Genomic DNA, 22,194 nt, shown 5'->3' on the forward strand with positions numbered 1-22,194 from the left:
AGCGCGCGCTACCCACAGCAGTGACCGCGGTGGGCCAGAATTACACAAAAGACATGGTTTACCTTTACTTTATTCAATGCAGGACTGTCTCGAGTTGTAACGTTGGAAATGGCGATTAGACCATCTCGTAATAGCCTACAAATCCAAAATATGAATAATCCTCGAGCAGGGCTGCTATGTTTTACACAACTCCATGTGTTTGTTTTCAGAAATGATAACAGTCGTGTTATACTAGTGCTTATGCGATATCACAATTTTTGCTGATCTTCTGCACCTTTTCTGAGCACTGGGAAGCGCGCGCACAGCGCCTGACAACCAGGCCTGGCGTCAAGGGGGAGCATAATGCTGCGTTCCAGGCAACCTGTAACCCTTGTTTTTCCAACCTTATACCCGTGAAAGTGCACTGGAACGGCAGTCAAACCCGTGACTTCCCACCCGTGAACACGTACTATCGATGTACTCCCAGTTACGAGTTGTAAAAACACGAGTTACAGGTTGCCTGGAACGCAGCATTAGCCCCACAAATTTTAAAGACAGCCTTATTATTAGCCTGTTTTTGCGGTAAGATTTATGCATAGTCCTCCATGCACCCAGTGTGTGTAGCGTGTGTGTGTATTTGACTTTATGTGTAGGCTACTGTATTTGTGCCATGTTCTGCTCCCAATCCTTGACGACAACTTGATTGAACAAATCATTGACTAAATCATAGCATACTTTTACTTGTATTCTAGATGCCTTGACTCAACGTCTTACTACGGCAAACACCTATGACTTCACTCAAGCAGTACAGAAGTGGCTGCGCTACGCCCCAGACCGAGCTGGAGGAGCTGGAAGACCGACGCAGCAGGAGTTATAGCATGTTAAAAAAAAGAAATAAGAAATAATACAATAAAAATGATTGTTTAATTTTTAAAGAATGCGTGGGGTGTCATTTGTTCTAGTCTAGGTTACAGCCTAAAGGTATAGTTTCTCTTTTCTAAATCCTGGCTGTCGATAAAGCAGGATTATAGCCTAATAATAATGTTTTTAATATTATATTAAAATTACAGACCTTCAGATTAAACCTGTGGTATATTAAACACCATTGAAGTTTTGTTGATATGCTGGGATTTCAACATTGTTTCAGTATCCATTGTAATCGAAATACCATTGAAATTCTGTTGATCTCTAGGTATGATTTAAACGTTGTTTCAATGATAATAAGGGTGCAACATGATGAAGAATCAACATCAGAGTTCGACGTTGATTCAATGAATTTATCGTTGACAGCGGGATGTTGATTTAACATCGTTTCAATTACTATTTGCTATCTGAAGTTAGTGTGTGATGTTTTAAAAGGCATCAATGATCACATATTAGCTAGCATTATACTATTATAGTGTTTTTTTTGTGTTACGATGTCATAATATTTGTGACCCTCTCCACTTTGTCCCAGAATAAATGTAAAGCATTAAGCTTTTGAAATTGAAAGGTTAAAGGCAGTGGTCCTTGGCTGTCTGGATATCTTCTCTCGCCTAAAGAGTGAAAAGCAGTGAAAAGTCACATTTTGCCTAATGACCACATTATGTGTTATTCATTTAAAATGTCTTCATTTTTAATATTACAGCACGAGATCAATGCAAGCAAGAATGAAATCCACACATAAAAACAGACAGCAGGTCTATATAGTCATTCTTACAGTGTGATAAATAATTGTCTTATGGCCAGAATTGAGTAAAAGTGCATTTTTACAGTGTTAAGTCAACAGCCTTACCCTAACCCTGTTACATCAAAACCTGGTCATGATATTCGACAGAAGTCGGTTACCATTGAATTTTCAAATGCTTTTGTCAAGAGTTCAGAGTTTGACTGCATGGTTATTGTGACTCTGTTGACCTCCGCTGGTTGATTCTGCTTCTCAAAATAATCTTATTTTTTTCAAAATTAAATATTTTCTAATAAAAACTTGTGATTTATATACATCAGATGTAGTCAAATGTCCTTTAATGTATGCAGGTCAGTTATTTCCAATCACAGGTACAGATTATATACTTTTATTACCGTCAGAAATAATTATACACAAAACATGACAAGCCTTTTTAGTCTCATGGTAAACATGTAGGTGCTCATTGTTTTTCTCCTGCTCTCTTCTTGATGTTTTCCAGGTCTTCAGCTTTTTCAAGCTCTTTGATTTCTGTCAACTTTTCAATGAGAAAGCCAATGTGTTGAAGAATGAACAAAGAAAGGCTGTTCAGTGCAATCATCTCCAGAGCTTCCACAAAGTGAAAAGCATCAATTATCAGCTTTGTTTTCTCTTTCTCTAATTCATGTAGTTCTTTCTCTAAAGTGTTTTTCAAAGACGATTCAAAGTCAATTTTGTCATTTGATTTCTTCTTTAAATCTTCATAGGTCCTCTTCTCAGTCTTTATCTTTGTTACATATATTTTATCTTCTTTGACATGTCTGCTGTAGTGGCATTTATTTGTACACACTGTGCAGTGATTACTGCTCATTGCACTACACCAGGAGAGATCATTAACCCACCAACATCCTGGATAGTGACAGTTCTCCTCACAGACTGTGCAACATGTCGCTTTTTTAGATAAAGCAGGATTAGTATCAATCCTTACTTTGTAGGCCACTTCAACTGTATACTCAAAGTTATTGTTGTCTTTGATATCTTTGTTGTGTTTTCCCAGAGCATCTTGAGTTTGTTTCAGCTCCTTTTGCTTTAGTTCTATCATTTCAACATGTGTTTGTAGATTGGAGATGTTTGCCTCTAGCTGTTTCCGTTTTTGCAGAACGTCTTGAGTCATCTTGAAGGCTTTTGTGGTTATGTTTTCAAGAAACCTGAAAAATCCCTTCATTCCATTATAACTGAGAGTCCATGACTGTTCCAGTATCAAGTCACATTCTTCATCACAGGGCATTGACTGACAGTTGTTAAACAGAAAATAGATGGGCTGTATCTTCTCATCTACAGCACACTTGATTTTAGCTTCTTTGACGGCTGTCAGAGCATTTTTAGGGTAAGAACCAGTTGAGCGTGTGAAGAGTAACACAATGTTCTCTTCAATATCTTTACTAAATAAAGATTGAACAGCATCAAATGTGTATCGCTGACTGTCAGTGAGTCGCGTCTGAGATGCATTAATAACTAAACACACTGCATCAATTTCATTGAGCCAATCATCAGAATTGCATAAGTTGAGCAAATTCATGGCCATGTTTTGATGTGAGCTCATATCTCCGGTGTCTCCATATCCTGGTGTGTCAATGATTGTTAGGTCGAGTGAACTCTCTGGTATATAAAATCCATAGACAGTGATGATGGAGGTCTGACTGTGAGCTGATGTTGCTTTACTCTGATCATCTGTGATCTCAAACCATATCTTGTCTTCTCTCTGTACACCACACATGTAGTTGATCATAGTGTTGATGAGGGTTGTTTTTCCAGTGCCTGTTTCTCCCACCATTAGAATAGTTTTATGAGGTTTCTCTGGGTCTCTTTCACCAAAGATGATTTTTCTGTATGATTCAGATTGATCCAGTTTGTCTGTTCGCAGACAGTATTGAGCAGGATTTCCATCCTTAATTTTGGTGCTTTTCTTAATGAGCTCTGTTAACATGTTTTCCTGTAAACACAGATACAACATATAATCCTTTACTTACTCAGGTTAAAAACAGTAAATACTGATGAATCTTTTATTGTTAACATGCTGGCTGTCGATTTTATCTCAAACATAAAATTTGCATAAATACGATAACTGTGTGTTCTGTCAGGATCACAATCGACATATATTTAAACGACAGCATATTTTTATGTTGTCAGAAGGAATCCGTTGTAGTGGATTTAGCTGTAAATTTTCGGTTCCTGTCTACATCGCTGCCGACAGTTTGTTTGTATCTTTGCACTTCGTTTTGATATTAATGTATTTTATTATTGTTACGTATCACTGATATTGCTAACTTAACTGATATCTCAATAACACTGCCCTGGTTATTTACTTGAAGATCTTAATCCAAAATTGATAGTTAACTTAGCGCCGTTAGCATAGCACTGGCATGCTTTCTGTTTACTCTGTGAAATATAATCTTGCCTTCTAGTTGTCTTGTCTGCTAACCATTTATCTTTTAAGCGTATATACTAATATTCATAGAGCAGCCTTGGTAAGTTGGAATGACTCTTCAAGCCCGGTGAGTTATGGCTTCTTCTCTTATTATTGTCACTTGCACCTCATGTCAAATGTTTAGCTTAACCTTCTCTGTCAGCGGCCAGGGCTTTACGTGCGATAAATGCAGAGTTTTGCATCCATCTTTATCTGAGGATAGTAAGAGTGTAAGGACCTTAGAAAACACTTTGGACGCGAGCAATGTTAGCGCACAGCTTGGTTCCGATTGAAGATCAGCTGGGAAACTTTGTGACTGTGAGACGGCGTAGTCGCAGGACAAAACATCACTCAACCGTTCCGATTACATTCTCAAACAGGTTTGCCCCGCTCAGTGACGCGCCGACTGAAACCCAGCTGAAAGTGCCCTAGTTATCGGTGATTCTATTGTTTGGAAAGTTAACATAGAGGCAGCAGCCACCATAGTCAAATGTTTACCAGAAGCCAGAGCGCCTGAGATCAAGTCAAATTTAAATGTGCTGGCTAAGGCTAATCGTAAAATAGTTTTTATAAATAACTGGAATAGTTTTGAGGGCAGACCTGACCTGTTGAAAAGTGATGGTCTCCACCCCTCCTGGGCTGGAGATTTTCTTATAATTAGAAATATGGCACATAATTCTAAAACTTGACTCACTGGGCCCCAGCTCAGGAAGCAGACAGAACGGCATAATGAATGGTCTGCTTGCCGTCTCACGTCACAGACCACACAAAATGCACAACATGCGATAATCCTTTCTCCCAAACATTATAAAATAGAGACTCTGTCTGTCCCCCGGATTAGCAAACAAAAAAGAATGCATAAACCTCTCAAAGGTAATTTACTTAACGTTAAACTAATTAAACATGAACAAAATACAGATAATCAACTATTACGACTCAGATTTCGAACCGACAGATGGGGTTTGACTTGAGAACCTATCATCTTCTGACTATTTTGAAAAGGCCAATGAAATTGCCGAATTAAATTTGCATGCCGGACGCCCCCAGATATCCGGGTATAAAAGGGAGACGGCGTGCTGCATTCATTCACCTTTTGTGCTGAGGAGCCAGAGAGCATCTCTTGACTGCTGCAGCGGACGGCAAGTGTTGTGACAGTAAGGACACAACGTCTCGTTCCCTCCATCAGGGAACAGAGGTTACATACGTTCCCTTTCTGTCGGTCTCTCGACGTTGTGTCAAACCGACAGATGGGGTTCCGATTGAAAACGCCACAGCACTGTGCCATGTCACAATCTCTAGCAAAGTGAAGGTGACTGGCCTAGGCGTGTCAGACGCGAGCGCTAGAGCGAAATTGTAACCATCCAGTGGGTAGGCAGGGTGTCCTAGAACTTTGGCTAAGATGAGAGGCCCTTGCCCACCACAGACGAAGGCCTTGTTTCTCTAATGGCGAAAAGTCGTCCAGTACCGTAGGGCCACTGGGGAAGCGCTTTTCCCTCAAGGGGGATATGCGCTACGGAGACCAATTCTCCCCGCAGTGAGGAATATAGTGGAGACACCAACATGGTCTTGCCAGTAGGGGAGAACTCATGGGAGGTATGTGCGGAGGAGGTCATGGGTCGCCACGAGGGGAACCATCTCATGATGATACGTCAGACGGAACCACCCTGTTGGGGGGTTACTACGTGTAGAGCACTAGGTCCAGTTAGAGCTATGTGAAAACTCAGTTGAAACCCGGCACAGGAGGAAGCGCTGCCATGGAGTGCTTAGTGATGGATGGAATGCCTATTCTTTGCCCGAGGGCACTGACCTGCCTGGGAGGGGGGAAGGCACTTTCGTAGGCGTACGCCCTATTGCCAGCCTCGGGCTGACACCGGCCCTACGCGAAGGTTATAGAACCTTGCGAAAGTGTTGGGCGTAGCCCTACCCGCAACTCTACAACTCTACGCGGCGTGGGGCCTCCTTGTGGGCTCTGGGCGTACCTGTGACCGGTACACCATCGCATCAGCGTCCACAATCCAGTGTGCACAATCTCTGTTTGGAGACAGCCCTCCCCTTCTGCTGACCTCAGAAACAGACAAAAAGCTGCTCAGAGCTCCTGAAGCTCTGCCTGCGGTCTAGGTAGAGGCGCAACACGAGTACCGGACACAACACGGATGGGGTTGGGTCTTCCGCCTGCAAGTTCACCACCTGGTCCCAAAGGAGTGGTGGGAATTCTGTAGCCATGCCGGGGTCTCAGGATCACGTGAGAGTCACCGGGCCTGAAACTTAGGCAATCTGCGGATACGGAAAATGCTTGCAGATCCCCTACCCTCTTGCGAGCGCCAACAGGAGGACGTCTTCATCGTCAGATGAGGAAGAGTGGCCTCTGCTAGGGGCTCGAAGGGGCATCTGAAGGCCCGCCAGGACCACATTGAGGTCCCAAGTGGGAACGGAGCGTGAATGGGCCGGATTCAGCCTTCTTGCACCCCTCAGGAACCGAATGACCAGGTCATGCTGCCCCAGGGGCTTGCCAGCAACTCTCCTCATCCCATCCAGGAGCCAGACATGGAGGTCCTAGAGGTCTGGTCTCGGATGCCACAACGTGCCCTTCCCCTGCGAGAGAAGGGCCTTCGTCAGGGGAATCGGCCAGGGGGGAATTAGCATTCGTCAAGAGCATTAGCTCCGAGAACCAAGTCCGGTTGGGCCAGTAAGGCGCAACTAGTCAGACTTGATGCTCCTCTTCCCTGACCTTGCACAGGACCTGTGCAATGAGGCTCACTTGGGGGAAGGCGTAATTCCGGAACTCGTATCTCTATCCAGTGCTGGAGCCGCCTCATGTGCATCAACCCGAGGGGGACAACCCCCGCCAAGGATGCCATGTGTCCCAGGAAACTCTGAAATAATTTCAGGAGGACTGCTCTTTGCTGCCTGAGAAGGCTCACACAGTTCAGCACTGACTGTGCACGCTCTAGGGTTGTGCCGTCACAGAGACAGAGTCGAGTTCCACACCGAGCAAAAAGGAGCTCTGCGCAGGGGAAAGCTGGCTCTTCTCTCGGTTGACCCGTAATCCCAAGCGGTCTAGGTGCCGGAGCATCATGTCCCTGTGTGGACACAACAGATCTCGCGAGTGTGTCAAGATAAGCCAGTCGTCAAGATAGTTGAGTACCCACACACCTCTCTCCCTGAGGGGAGCGAGCGCGGCTTCCACGACCTTCGTAAAGACCCGTGAAGACAGGGACAGACCGAATGGGAGGACCCTGTACTGATATGCTCGTCCCTCAAAAGCGAACCGTAGGAACGGCTGATGGCGAGTGAGAATCAAGACATGAAAGTACAAGTCCTGGATGGAATTGGATCGCATAGCCGAGACGGATCGTATTCTGTAGCCACCGTGACGATTTGGGAAGTACTAACCAAGCACCCAGGGACCGTATAGGGGGACTAGAGGTACGATCTGCTTCATCGACCCCGCGGGGGTGGTTCGATGGCCAGCAGTGCCAGTCCCCCATCGGGGTGACCCCCTCGGAGAGGAACCAGCTCTGCTGTTTTTCCTGCCTGGCGATGGCGCAGCTCAATGCACCGCCGAGGTGAGAGTGCTGAGGGCTGGATATGTTTAGACTCCGCAGCTATGGAATGGCTGGGGTCGGGCCCGATCTCATTCTCCCTGGGTTCGTCTCGTCAGGAACGTTGTGCTTCCATGGCAGCTGCTGATGAAACGGCGGACCTTTCCTTGATGCATTCCTCCGAGGGGCCGTCTGAGGAGGGGGTGCCAGGGACGACGACGAAGGCGGTGCTGTGCACTGCAGCCCAATGCTCGCGGCGGCCCGAGAGAGCATGGGCGACATTTCGACAGCCATTTCAACCCGATCTCGACCTCCCGGGGTAGGGGGCTCCAAGGAATCATCGGGGTCGGAAGCCAGCAGGTCGCCCTCCGATGCTGGAAGGAACATCTCATCTTCATCACGCATCAGGTCCGAATACGTGGCGGGAGCAGCAAGACGGTGTGGTGCACTCTTTTGGGGAGCGGCCAGATGAGCGAGACGGGGCATGAGCGGTCCGTGAGCCGGTGGCTGACGGATTAACGCTCACGGTAATCCCCATGTCCCCCAAGATGCTCGCCGTAGCAACCGCGGTCACAGGACGGGAAGCAGACGAGGTGGTGGCTGGCTCTTGACAGAACACAGCCCGCAGTACAGGCAGGACGTATCCACAAAGGCTGCCTCAACGTGTTGGACCCCCAAGCACTTGAGGCAAACATCGTGTCCGTCCCCCCCTCAATGCATGTGTTGCACCCACGAGAACAGCAAGACATGCTGCGCTGTAGAAATTAACTCTTTTAGAGAGAAAAACACCTCCGGAACTGCTGAGATGCCAGGGGAAGTCACTGACGAGGGACAGTCCGTTGCAAGTTCATTGGCCTTTTCAAAGTATAATCGGAGATGATAGGTTCTCAAGTCAAACCCCATTCTATCAGTCTCGACACAACGTCGAGAGGCCGACAGAAAGGGAACCCAGGCTAAGATCTCATAATCTAATTCAGGGCCAGCCCGAGGCATAAGCAAACTAAGCGGCTGCTTGGGGCCCCCTGACCACCTTTTATTTTATTTATTTATTTTTACAATTAAATAACTTAAACAAGTGATATAAATGAATGAATGAATGAATGAATGAATGAATGAATATGAATGAATAAATAAATGAATAATTAAAGACAAGAAAATTCTGCTGCAAGAAAAAAACTGCTGATGTGTCTGCTAGCGTTTGAGTAATACGCAATAGACATCTCGCGTGCATTGACAATTAGCGCCGGTGCGCAAGTGCGCGTAATTGTAATAAATGATAAGCCATGTAACAAAAAAGGATGTATCCTCTGGTGCCGAAAAGAGAAAGAAGAAAAGGACAGAGAAGGAGAGAAATGAGCAAGATAAGCAGGAGCAGCACAAATTTTGCTCACGTCACTTCAGGTAGAACTCATGATTTTATATAAGCCATCACCAGAGCTAACGTAAACGTCCCCGCCATCAAAAGTGAAATGTCTCGCATTATTAATATACATTTATCTATGTGTAGTTCACGTATTGATTATATATATATATATCAGTTTAAGTTGGAGGAAACAGCCGAAGTGGAACTTAATCTTCTAAGTGAAAGGGATGCCAGCTAGCATTGCTGTGTGTGTTGAAGTGAACGTTAGAAAATATACCAATACCATGATGGGTTGGGAGACTTCTGTGATGAAAATAGACTTCGATTTTATTAGCGAGTGTTGTAGCAGTGCTATCCTCATATTTATAGGCTGCAGTTATGCGATTTTGAGGTCATTGTTGTACAATTGTCATTGTTGAACCGCTTGCTGTTCTTATGTTTGCTTTCATTATTTAAGTATCATTTTTTTTGTAACATTCTACTTTTGATTATATTAATGTTTGCACATTTAATGCACATTTGCATTTGCACATTTGCAAATTATTTATTTCATATTTTGTGACAGTTTGTATTCAGAAGTTTAAGAGTAAAGTATTTTATTTAAGTATCGATTTTTTATTATTTATTTTGTATTAATACATAACCTGACTGTATTCATTTATAATGTAACATTATAGCATGACATTTGTGTCAATAATCTTCAAGCAAATGGTGACTCCGCGTGGTAGGAGGGGGCCCCCAAATCAAATTCTGCTTAGGGCCCCCAAGAGGCTCGGGCCGGCACTGATCTAATTGATTATAATAGCAAGCATCATAGATTAATTTCAAGCAATTTCACAAAGATTTTGATATTAGTCAGTCAATATTGAAGATATTGTTATATTTTCACAGAACATTCTGTAGGATGATTTTATGAAGGACTTTTGCTGTGTTTTCACAAGCAGGTTCATATTTTGTAATGAACAACGGTTGAATTGGGAAATTATTTAGGTAGATCTGTCATGAAAGTTAAAAATTTTCAATGGCATGGAAAGGCAAATTTAGTTAGTAAGTCTGTTTTCTTTTTATGATTATAATTGTTCAATAGCATTTTAACATTAATTTGTACAATTACATTTGCTGTTTACATGTTGTCAGTAGTTTTTTTTTATTTACAAATTAATTATTAATTATCAGACTTCTATTAAGAGGGCATTTCCCTAAATCCACAGAGCCTATACATACCTATATCAAAATATAAAATAAATGGCATTTTAAAAGATCATATTTATATACAGTATATCCAACTTGGCAAAAATGTTTTTTTTTTAAACATATTGTCCGGACCTCCCTTTGGAAGAAAATATAAAGACCGGACCTCTTAAAAACTTTAATCGAATACCCCTGTCATTCAGGTTTGAAATGACTAGAAGGTGAGTACATGATGACAACATTTTCATTTTGAGGCGAACAAAAAAAGGTTTGCAAACTAATTTGACCAGAAAAGCCTAAAAACTGTAATTCATAACATTTGTTCATTAAAACAACAAGGCTATATTGTTTATACTCTTCATCATTTTCTTTTCTTAAGAGCTGCTAAACAGTCTTTTGCTTTTTTGTAAATGATGAAATGAAGAACTAATCTGTTCTTGTTCAAATTACCTAACAGAGTTCTTAATTCACAAATTTGAAATACTGTCTTCAGATCTGAAACAATTCAGAGAATTTTCTTCAAAATTCAGTAAAGTGAATGTACTTACAATATGATCTGTTTTTCTTCCTTGTCCAAGTAACCAACAGCTAGATCAGGTCATTTATATACTAAAGACAACACCCATTTATTCCAGATCATGTGATTTAGAAGAAGACGTGTTTCTCCACAATGTAAAAAGTGCATAATTTGTAGCGTTATCTTTGTAACTATATCTGACTTTTAATATGTTCAATTATTTAATATATATTTGAAAATATTTATAAAAAAATATTTTGTACAATATCTAACAATATCTTAAACAACGTGTAAGAATATACTCAGAAGAAAGTATAGGGATTTGGTTTTAACATAAATATTAATATATTTATTATATTGCGTTATATTTACCAGTATATTTCCATATGTTTTTTTCGTGGGGAAATGTAGAAACAATACACTTGCTGTAGCTTTTACTCCAACAAGACACACTTGTGTTTTTACTTAATCAATCGTATCAACTTTAATTTTAATTTATTAAAAAGCACAGAAGGTCTACCAGCCCCAGTCACTACATTTAGATGTATTATTTAGCAGATGTCTTTATCCAAAGCAGTATACAAATGAGAGCGCATTTAACATATTTCTCATAAAACAATAAAGATAAGGGTACAAGGGTTCAAATTAATCAGCGTAGTTAAGATAAACATGTCTTCCCCTAAATCACGTGGCATTTTGAAAATGGGTGTTGTCTTCAGCATATAAGTAAACTGATTTAGCTTTTTGTTATGGAAAAAGGAAGAACTTTTTTGAACAGATAATATTGTAAGTAGATTTACTTGGCTGAATTTTTATTTGAATTATGTCACATCCTAGGACATTCTTTATAGTATGTGATTTAAGGATTATTTGCAGTCATAACATTTAACATTGTGAGCTCTAAATGTGCATTTTTGTCATCGCATTTTTAATACGCCAATGATTTCTAATATCCACTGATAATTTATCTATGTAGTAAAATAATTGTGTTGAATTTAGCTCTGATAAGTGGTTGAAGGGAATATTTATTCATGTACGTTATGTCTGAATTGTTTTACTCTCTTTGTTACAAACATGATTTTGTCTCTGTTTTAATCTTTTCTGCAGCATCAAACGTGAAAGAGTCCCTGACCTGCCAACAGTCATGACAGACTTTCAGTGCTTCTCACATGGGTAAGAGTAGAAAATACAACATCAAATTATTGCCAACACATGTACTGCAAGTACTCGGAACACAAATACAACACAATCTCAAGGCAATTAATTTACCCTTTTACATGGTGACTAATTTATATGATTTTGTATGATCTCTTTCGAACACTTTGGGATCTTTTTTTGTGCCAGTGATGGTTAGGTTTAGGGGTGGGGATAGATTATTGATTTCCCCCCAATAATTAAATGTTTTGTCTGCGTAATAATGCAGCAGAGTATTGCACAGATATTCTATTTTAGCTATTGTACTTTTGAAGAAGTTATTAGGTTATAAAGGTGTTTTTATAGGGTTAAGGTAAATTCAAATGGGTCAGATGATTTGATCAGGGCCATCTGAGGGAGGAGTTAAATATGATGACCTCAGGCAACAATTATGAATCTTGGTGCAATAAGTCTTATACTGAATACAGTCCTCTGGTAAATGAATAACTAGGTTAAACAAGGTTAAAACAACTTTTACCCATTTAAATATTAAGAACAAATGAAAATCAAATAAGCCGTTAACTTACAAAGTAAAGACCCATTATTACGGTATTAACGGAGTACTTTCTGATTATTATTATTATTATTTGCATCAAACACATGTACGTTGAGTTAACTTAACACTCACATGTCCCAAACTAAACGGAGTCGAAGCAATAATATTTAGTAATATATTTTATTAATGATATTTAATAGTTTTAACTTTGCTTAGTCCAGTTGTGTCCACAAATCATTTTATAAAAGTGTAGATACTAAGCCTTGAAAGGTTACCTAAAGCTTTAGCTTTAACTGGTTCAACCCTCCCCAGAATAAATTACTCAATTAACACTTTAACAAGACCTTACCGGTCTCTACATTAATGTATCATATGAATTTAAAAATGTATCAAATTAGTATGTTTTTCTGTCTTACACTACAGAGAACGGAGTGTCACAAAAACTTTGTGCCACACTGATGAAATGATCAAAAAAAGCTTCTTAATTGAAAATGGAAATCCTGTTCGATATCGCCTGCAAACAACAACAGACAAACTGGATCAATCTGAATCATACAGAAAAATGATCTTTGGTGAAAGAGACCCAGAGAAACCTCATAAAATAATTCTGCTGGTTGGAGAAACAGGCACTGGAAAAACAACCCTCATCAACACTATGATCAACTACATGTGTGGTGTGAAGAGAGAAGACAAGATCTGGTTTGAGATCACAGATGATCAGAGTAAAGCAACATCAGCTCACAGTCAGACCTCCCTCGTCACTCTCTATGGAGTTTATCTAAAAGAAAGTTCACGTGATTTAACAATCATTGACACACCAGGATATGGAGACACTCATGGAATAGATTGTGATAAAGAGATTGCCAAGTGTTTGCAAAATTTATTCAACTCTGATCATTTGATCGAAAAAATTTATGGTGTGTGTTTTGTGATTAAAGCGGATCAAAATCGACTCTCTGACAGACAACAATACATATTTGATGCTGTTCAGTCTTTATTTGCCGAAGATATTGCAGAAAACATTGTGTTACTCTTCACGCACTCAGATGGTTTTCCTCCAAAAAATGCTCTAACGGCCGTCAAAGAAGCAGAAATCATGTGTGCTGTGGATGAGAAGAATCAGCCCATCTATTTTCTGTTCAACAACTGTCAGTCAGAGACATTTGAGGAAGAATATCAAACAATGCAGGAACAGTCATGGAATCTCAGTTACAGAGGAATGACAGGGCTTTTCAAGTTTCTTGACCCGATAAAACCAAAAACATTAAAAATGACTGCATATGTTTTGCAAAAACGGCGTGAGTTAGATGCAAAGATCTCAAGTCTACAAGCATGTGTTAAAAGGGTAGAACAAAAACAGAATGAGCTGGGAAAGACTGAAAAATCTCTGGAGGAGCTCAAGGACGAAGGAAATACAAACCCTACAAAGGATGTTCAAGTGTCCTATAAAGAAAAGGTTGACACTGAATTAGGCAGACAGGCGACGTGCTGCACAGTCTGTGAGGAGAACTGTCACTATCCAGGATGCTGGTGGGTCTGTGATCTCAAAGGGTGTAGTGTGATGAGTAAAAAACACTGCACAGTGTGTATAAATAAATGCCACTACAGCAAACATGTCAAAGAATATAAAATATATGAAACAAAGACAAAGACTGAGAAGAGGATTGATGAAGATTTAAAACAGAAACATGAAGACAAAATTGACTATGAATTGTCTATGAAAAACACACTGGAGAAAGAACTAAATGAATTAGAGAAAGAAAAAATAAAGGATGTAATTGAAGCTTTTAACTGTGTAGAGGTTCTGAAGACGATCGGACTAAACACTCTTTCTCACTTCATACTTACACACATCGATTTTCTCATTGAGAAGTTGAAAGAAATTAAAGAGCATCAAAAAGCTGAAGACCTGGAAAACATCAAGAAGAGAGCAGAGGAAAAACAAGTACCACATATATAGAAGAAAACATAATATTCAGGCCTACCTACCGCTTTTATGTTGACCACAGGGGGACTTTAATGTACAATACTCCAAATGGTGGGCAACTGTGGTCCCCTTTTTCACAAATTCAACCTGAATTTTATGTAATAAAATGTTTTAAAATTGAAGACTTTGACGGAATAATGAAGTATTTGATGTTACTGACAAATTATAAAATAAAAATAAAATTAATAAAAATTTCAACTTTATCATGTTTTTTTCATGTTGTTTTTTAACGTCACCAAACATAAACACCTTTTCAAAACCCTTTCAAAGCCAGAAATAATTCCCTGTTTCTCGTCATTGCCTCTCAAGTGTTACGTATGTAACGTCTCGGTTACGTATGTAACCTCGGTTCCCTGATGGAGGGAACGAGACGTTGTGTCGAGACTGACAGAATGGGGTTTAACTTGAGAACCTATCATCTCCAGAACTAATTTGAAAAGGCCAATGAACATGGCGAATGGGTCGGCAGACTCCGCCCATACATACGTATGCCTATTCATTCACCTTTTTGGACTGAGGAACTTGAGAGGTACTCTCGTTCGCTGCAGCGGGCCGGTGCAGCACTCGTTCCATGACGGCCACAACCTCTCTCTCCCTCCATCAGGGAACCGAGGTTACATTAGTAACCGAGACGTTCCCTTTATGTCTGTCTCTCGACGTTGTGTCGAGTTGCGACATCTGCCATGAACATATGCCACCTGACGGTTGATGTACACTAGGGCAGCCATGCTGCTCTGGAACATGTCTGTCCTTGGGGCTAAGGTGTACCGGCAGACAGACGTGATGGGAACATGCCTTGTGCCGGTGTGCCAAGCTCTCCAGGGAACCCGCCTCTGAAGCCAATGCTGAATCGGTCTCATATGAATCAACCCGAGCCGCTTGATTGCCGACAAGGACGCTATATGCCCCAGGAGCCTCTGAGTGTTTCAGCATCGACTGGGCACGCTCTCGTGAGGCATGCTGCATGGTAACAGAGTCTAGTCCCATACCGGGAAAAGAGGTGCTCTGACAGGGAAGAGCATGCTCTTATCCTGGTTGACCCGAAGGCCCACTCGGTCGAGGTGCCAAGAAAATGGTTCCTGTGCGTAGACCACCAATCCCATGTTCATCGAGATAGTTAGCATAAGCATGGTAGGCCACCAATCCCACGTTCATCAAAAAAGTAAGCATGCAATAATCTTTTTTGACTTTATAGGTGCTACAGCTACAGTTAATGTATAAGAGAAAATGTCATCGAGCGATTCTTTATTTATTGGTATAGTTATGAAAGGAGTCAGATCTGGCAAGCTCTTCGCAAAGCTATCTTTAGTAGTCGAGGCAATTGTTCTACCCTGACGATAACAAGTTAATCGGCTGATTCCTGCAGTGCGCAATGTACATGTTATAAGATAGTGATCGGTGACATCGTCGCTTTGAGGCATAATATCTATATTGGTTAAATCGGCTCCATGGGATATAATCAGGTCTAGTGTATGATTAAATCGATGAGTGGGTCCTTTGATGTATTGTGTTACTCCAAAAGAGTGTAGTAGTTCTGTAAACACCACTGCTAATGCATCGTTAGCGCTATCTACTTGGATATTAAAATCTCGGACAGTTATTATTTTATCAATGTTAACCAATAGGTCCGATAAAAAGTCTGAAAATCAGTGTAGGGATCAGGGGGTCTATACACCGTAGCCAATGTAAAAGAAAGCAATGTTTTTTTTACTTTTGTTTGGAATAATTATGTTCAACGCAAGCACTTCAAATGATTTAAATTTATGCTCTGTTCTCTGAGTTACAGTAAGAAAGTTTCTAAAGATTGTAGCCACACCATCATCCCCCAACTAGATGTGGCTCATGCATATAACAGTAGCTTGGTGGGGTACACTCATTTAGACCTAAATAATCATTTTGTTTTAGCCAGGTTTCGGTAAGACAGATGTAGCGGTTTTAGCTGCATGTTAAAATAACGATGAGCTTAGCTCACCAAATATTTCTCCACCAGATCTGTCAAGATCAAATTAATTAACTGAGTTATTCAAACATCAGTTAAAGTCAAGGAATTAGTTTTGATCAAAGTAAAATACATATAATAATCATTATTAAATATACATATTTTACAGTCTCTGATTAGTAATGTACACTATAACAATATTGGTATTAATTCATCCAGCGAATGTATCAATGATTAATACACTTTACACTATCTCATGGCCATAAGTTACGTTACTTCACTAAACAGTGACTGGAGTAATGGTAGCATAAATCTAACACGGTTTAAGGGACTTTGCATTGTGAGCATTGATCACAGAAACCCATCACCAATGAATATATGGTTGTTTATTAAACTACTCTTAATGGTACACATAACGATTGCAAATACAAACAATACACAAAAGATGTGAGAAAAAGATTGTGAGAGCAGTTAAAGATAAAATCATCTTTAATAAAGAGGCACAAACTAAACGCAGCTATTCTATGAATAGGACGGAATACTTGCGAGCTCTGTGCTGTATATGTATCCATAGCACATGGAGAGATGGAAAGGCTGCAATTGATTGGTTTCTGGTCGAGGCAGGTCCAAAGTAAAAGAAACGAAACAAGGAAAAGGAAGAGAGAAACAAGTGATCTCTTATTTAAGTTGTGAGGATATCACGCCCTATAGCTGTGACTCACCCAATCAGACGATGGCACCTTTGGAGGGAAAGTAAATTGTCTTTGTCTTCCAGCTCTTGCTTTACATGTGGGAGGTGATTGGTGTCCTTTAATAAAACGTATTACGATCAAAGAACAGTCGGAAAAAATGGCTGGATGCAGGCCAACCCGCAGCTCTGCAGATGTCTGCCAAAAAGGCGCTCTGAGCCCATGCCCACGAGGAGGCTGCACCCCGGCAGAGTGAGCGTCACTACAGTGGGCAGGGGCCTGAGATCGGCAAGCCAAGGGATGGCGTCCACGATCCAGTGCACCAGTCTCTGTTTGGAGACAGCCCCCCGCTGTCCCCTGACACAGACAAAGAGCTGCTCAGAGTGAGAGCTCTGTGTTCGGTCCAAGTAGAGGTGCAGGGCGCGTACTGGACACAACATGGAAAGGGTTGGGACTTCCTCCCAGGGGGAGAACCTGCAGGTTCCCCACCACCTAGTCTGCGCAGGGGTGGTGGGGACTCTGGGCATGTGGCCAGGTTGGGGTCTAGCCCACGTGGGGTACCCCAACTCTAGGCACCCGCTGGACACGGAGAGTGCGTGCTGATCCCCTACTCCCTGATGGAGCGCCAACAAGGGAAGCGTCTTCATCTTTCGAGAAAGGCAGGGTTCTCCAGGGGTTCCAACGGGCATTACGCAGGCCCACCAGGACCACTCTGTGCTCCAGGAAGCGCAGCAGGGCGAGAAGAGACGCCACTTATGGCGACAGTCACCTAGTGGTAGTGCTCTTGCCTGAGGGACCATGCTCACGAGAGCGGGAGACAGGTCCTTCAGATCTTCTCGTCCCGTCCAGGGTCAAGATATGGGGTCCCAGAGGTCTGGTCGTGGGTGCCAGACAGTGCCCTTCTCGCCAGGGGTGGAGTGGCGTAAGTCCAATCAATCGAGGTGCTAGGCACTTGGTCCCAGTGCGTAGGCCACAGATCCCACGGGTGCCAAGATAGGTCAGTCGTCAAGATAGTTAGCATACGCACGCCCAGCTCCCGGGGGGAGTGAGGGCGGCCTCCGTGACCTTCGTGAAGGCACAGGGAGGGAGGGCCAGACCGAGGGGGAGGAGGCTCTACTTGTAAGCTCGACCCTTAAGAGCAAAAACCGAGGAAACGGTCTGCTGGAGAATCGAGGCACGAAGTACGGGAGCGATCTCACCTCTTAGGATAAAGAATGTCCCATGACTTGGGTGAGTGCCTGCCAAACGATCGCGAGGCCAGGACGGATCATCCTCACTAGGCACCATGACGTGCTGGGGAGCTGTGACCAGGCCCCGAGACATTGTGATGGAGGAACTAGCGGTGAGATCTGCTTCATTGCCTCGTGGGGGAACGTTCTGTGGTTGCAGCACAGCTGTCCCGCCAGGGTCAGGGCCCTGGAGGGGCGAGCGGGTCTGCTGACTTACCTGCCTTAAGTCTTCACTCCCGAATGCACCGTCGCGTGGAGAGTGTGGAGGGCTGCGGAACCGCAGGTGGAGGTACGGAGGGGCGGGGCTGCTGGGATGCAGATGCCAACCGGGACCTCGACGCCCTAGTGGGGGCCGGGTCGCGGCGGAGAAGCTGATGGCCTCCGTCTACTATTTCGTCAAAAAACTCGAAAGTCTCCGACGATGCCCAAGCAGCCCACGTTGTGTGATGGGTACATCAAGACAGCAGACTCTCCCGATGCCTCCCATCTGTTCAGAAGAAAACTCTGTCCGCGGGGGGGCACCTGAGGAGGGGACACCCGAACCACAGGTGGAGGTACAGGGCTGCTGGGATGCATACACCAACCGGGACCACGACGCCCTAGTGAGGGCCGGGTTCTGGTGAAGAGGCTGATGGCCTCCGTCTGCCATTTCGTCAAAAGACTCGAAAGTCTTCGATGATGCCCAAGCAGCTGCGAATGCGCCGAAGGGGGCATTCCCGGTTTTCGTGAGCTTGTCGTGCACTGCCGGGAAACTTGCCCCGGGACGGAACGCGGATTCCCGTGTTCCGTTTCCAGGTACCAGGGTTCCTGCCGTGAACTGCTGACGGCGGTCCGGGCAAGCACGCCTGACATCTCCACACAACGTCGAGAGACCAACAGAAAGGGAACTATGTGTGCTGCCATATCCGAGAATGGTGTGGCCACACACATCCCCAGTCTTGGCCCATACAATTGACAGAAGCTCCTCATCTTCTTAGAGCTCCTTCATTTTGATTTGATCCCTGAAAATAAGGGATCGTAGAGCCTCACCTACCACAATATGTCATTGTATGGGACTATGTGAATTTTCACCGAGGCCCTCTCATCAGGGCCTGGTTCACTAATCATCCAAGGATGGTCATGGTGTTCCAACCACCTTTCTATCCTTTCCTCAATCCTATTGAGCAGTATTTCTCCGCTTGGAGGTGGAGAGTGTATGAGCATCGGGCTCAAGATCAGAGGTCCCTGCTCCATGCAATGGACGATGCGTGTGAGGCTATTACAAGAGATCAGTGTAGGGGATGGTTGCGACATGCATGCCGTTTCTTCCCTTGTTGCATCGCAAGGGGAGAATATACACTGTGATGTGGACGAGAATCTGTGCCCAGACACACAACAGCGTGTGGATGGAGACGGAGGGTAAGGACAGTGACCAGTGAAGAACTGTTAGTTGTGAAACTCCAGCTTTATTTACAGCACTGTAGGCTGCATATAATTGTCATTGCTGTATTATGCTGTATACATTTTCTTTTTACTCTAATGTATGGAAGTAACTTCATCTTTGTGAATCATAGTGGTTACAATTTCCTTGGCAGTATGAGTACAATCTGTGATGTCAAACCTTGGCGGCTACTCTTACCCTAAAATCTTGAGAAGGATCTTTGCCATTTTCGTGGCACTGACTCTTTATATGGGAAAGGAATTTAGTTTTTAAGCATGAGTGAACAGTTTTGGGAGAGATATTAGCTTTTGCAAGTTAGTTATAGTGTTTTGCTGAACTGTAAGACTGTTTTGCCAAATTATCTTAGAAATGTGAGAATGTCATTTATGTTTCAAGAAATCAGCCAAACCAATGGATAAATCTGTAAAACTATATGTACAGATCTCCTTCTTTCCTTTTATGGATCCTGCTACAGTGGTGCCGAAACCCGGGAGGAAGAAGAGACGGTGGTTCTGAAGCATACTTAAATGCTTTTGCATGATTCTGCCTCATCATGTCTTGGATTACTTCACCTTGTGGATATCTTTGCCGTGTTTTGATGTTGTATCATTATTTTGGTCTTGACGTTGTTTTTTATTAGTAAGTCTAGTTTTTCTGTTTTTTTGTTTTTTGCCTGTGAGAATCCAGAATTCTATGTCAGTGGTTCATGAGATCATTTAGAAAGTGTTAGTAAATGATTAATAAACTATTTTAATGCACATTTATATATCTTATTATTCAGACATATAGTAACAGTTACTCAATGTGTTAATAAATGGTTTATTAACACACATGCCTGCTGTAATTCATGATTAGTTAAGGTAGTTATAAAACATTTATAACTAATTTTTGTGAGCTCATCTAAAGTGAGGACTATTTATGCCTTGTAAAGCATTTACAAATGAGAGTTAAAGGCTCAATTATCTTCTAAACAGAAAAAGGAAAACACAACACAGAGGCATACAGAACATGAGAGGCAAAATAAATTAAACTGTACATATTAATGAATATAAAACGATTTAATATAAAATGACAAAGAATAACACAGCCATGAGGCTTGATTAAATTTTGAAAAAATGAAATTTTTTATTTTGTACTTTTTTATTTTAATTGGCAAAAACCACACAAAATCGAGTTATCTAACTACTAGTAAATGTTTTATAACTAACTTAACAAATCATGAATTACAGCAGGAATGTGTGTTAATAAACCATTTATTAACACATTGAGTAACTGTTACTATATGTCTGAATAATAAAATATATAAATGTGCATTCAAAGAGTTTATTAATCATTTACTAACACTTTCTAAATGATCTCATGAACCACTGACAACTCCCAACTAACTGGTTTGTAAGTAATGTAATCCTTAATTTAGAAATGATGAATTTATCCTTAATAAAGTATGAAATTTGATTATTAAGCATATTATATACATGCTTATAAATCAAGAATAACGTATTTATAGCTGTATTTATAAACTGCTTACTAATGTCTATTAATATGGGGCAAATGCTTCATAAATGATCAATTAACTATTTACTGATGCTTAACTAATGATTCATAGCGTGCAGTTATTATAAAGTTTTACCGAATAACTAATGATCTACTGATGGCAGCTGACTCTAGGCTTTTAACCATACTTGTCCTTCTTGACTTGAGCGCTGCCTTTGATACTGTCTCACATCAGATACTCCTTGACAGGTTAATTTCAATTGGTATTACTGGCACTGCTCTGTCTTGGTTTAGGTCATATCTATCTGGACGCAGTCAGCGCATTAAATTAAAGGATTTTAGTTCAAGAATATCAACAGTCACCACTGGTGTTCCCCAAGGTTCTGTTTTGGGCCCGCTTCTTTTCATTATCTATATGCTCCCTCTTGGTAATATTCTAAGGAAATATGGTATCCATTTTCACTGTTATGCGGATGATACCCAACTTTATCTGTCTGCCAAACCCACCAGATCTTTTCCTCCGCCATCTTTGTCAAGGTGTTTTGCTGAAATTAAAGTTTGGCTATCAGCAAACTTCTTGAAGTTAAATGGCAATAAAACTGAGGCTCTGATTGTTGGCACAAAATCAGTTGTGTCTAAAACAAAAAACTTTATATTTATACATTGACAATATTGAAATTTGTCCTTCTTCTGAGGTCAAAAGTTTGGGTGTCATCATGGATGCCACACTATCCTTTAAAGCACACATTAATAATATCACGCGGATTGCATACTTCCATTTGCGCCATATCAACCGCCTCAGTCCCTTTCTCTCAAATAGTCATACTGCAGTTCTTATCCACGCACTTGTCACTTCACATATAGACTACTGTAATGCTTTTCTCACAGGTATTTCCTCTAAATTGCTGTATAAGCTTCAGTTGGTTCAGAATTCTGCAGCTCGTGTTCTCTCTAGAACACCCTATACTGACCACATTTCTCCAGTTCTCCAGCACTGGCTTCCAGTAAAGTATAGAGTTGAATTAAAAATCTTGCTACTCACTTA

The 22,194-nt window shown here is 41.8% G+C and overlaps 2 protein-coding genes across 2 annotated transcripts; one reads left to right on the forward strand and one right to left on the reverse strand.

The window, feature by feature from the left end:
• Nucleotides 1–1,966: 1,966 nt before the first annotated feature.
• LOC306912058 (uncharacterized protein) lies at nucleotides 1,967–10,844 on the reverse strand. Its single transcript, XM_079487910.1, has 2 exons — nucleotides 10,733–10,844; nucleotides 1,967–3,614 (listed from the first exon to the last, which is right to left on the reverse strand). Exon 2 carries the CDS (start codon nucleotides 3,606–3,608, stop codon nucleotides 2,106–2,108), a length of 1,503 nt encoding a protein of 500 aa, XP_079344036.1. The 5' UTR covers nucleotides 3,609–3,614; nucleotides 10,733–10,844; the 3' UTR covers nucleotides 1,967–2,105.
• A 612-nt stretch (nucleotides 10,845–11,456) lies between these two features.
• LOC306912057 (uncharacterized protein) lies at nucleotides 11,457–16,507 on the forward strand. Its single transcript, XM_079487909.1, has 3 exons — nucleotides 11,457–11,487; nucleotides 11,809–11,874; nucleotides 12,815–16,507. Exons 2-3 carry the CDS (start codon nucleotides 11,846–11,848, stop codon nucleotides 14,349–14,351), a joined length of 1,566 nt encoding a protein of 521 aa, XP_079344035.1. The 5' UTR covers nucleotides 11,457–11,487; nucleotides 11,809–11,845; the 3' UTR covers nucleotides 14,352–16,507.
• Nucleotides 16,508–22,194: the final 5,687 nt, after the last annotated feature.

The sequence above is a fragment of the Barbatula barbatula genome (genome assembly GCF_947034865.1).
Source record: "Barbatula barbatula genome assembly, chromosome: 23".
In the NCBI taxonomy this organism is placed as follows: domain Eukaryota; kingdom Metazoa; phylum Chordata; class Actinopteri; order Cypriniformes; family Nemacheilidae; genus Barbatula; species Barbatula barbatula.

What these genes read in the sequence shown, in the direction of transcription:
- LOC306912058 (XM_079487910.1), bottom strand. Translation starts at nt 3,608, where the DNA reads ATGTTAACAGAGCTCATTAAGAAAAGCACCAAAATTAAGGATGGAAAT.
- LOC306912057 (XM_079487909.1), top strand. Translation starts at nt 11,846, where the DNA reads ATGACAGACTTTCAGTGCTTCTCACATGG. An exon ending in TTTCAGTGCTTCTCACATGG is followed by an intron (nt 11,875 to 12,814) that starts GTAAGAGTAGAA and finishes CTTACACTACAG; the next exon opens with AGAACGGAGTGTCACAAAAA.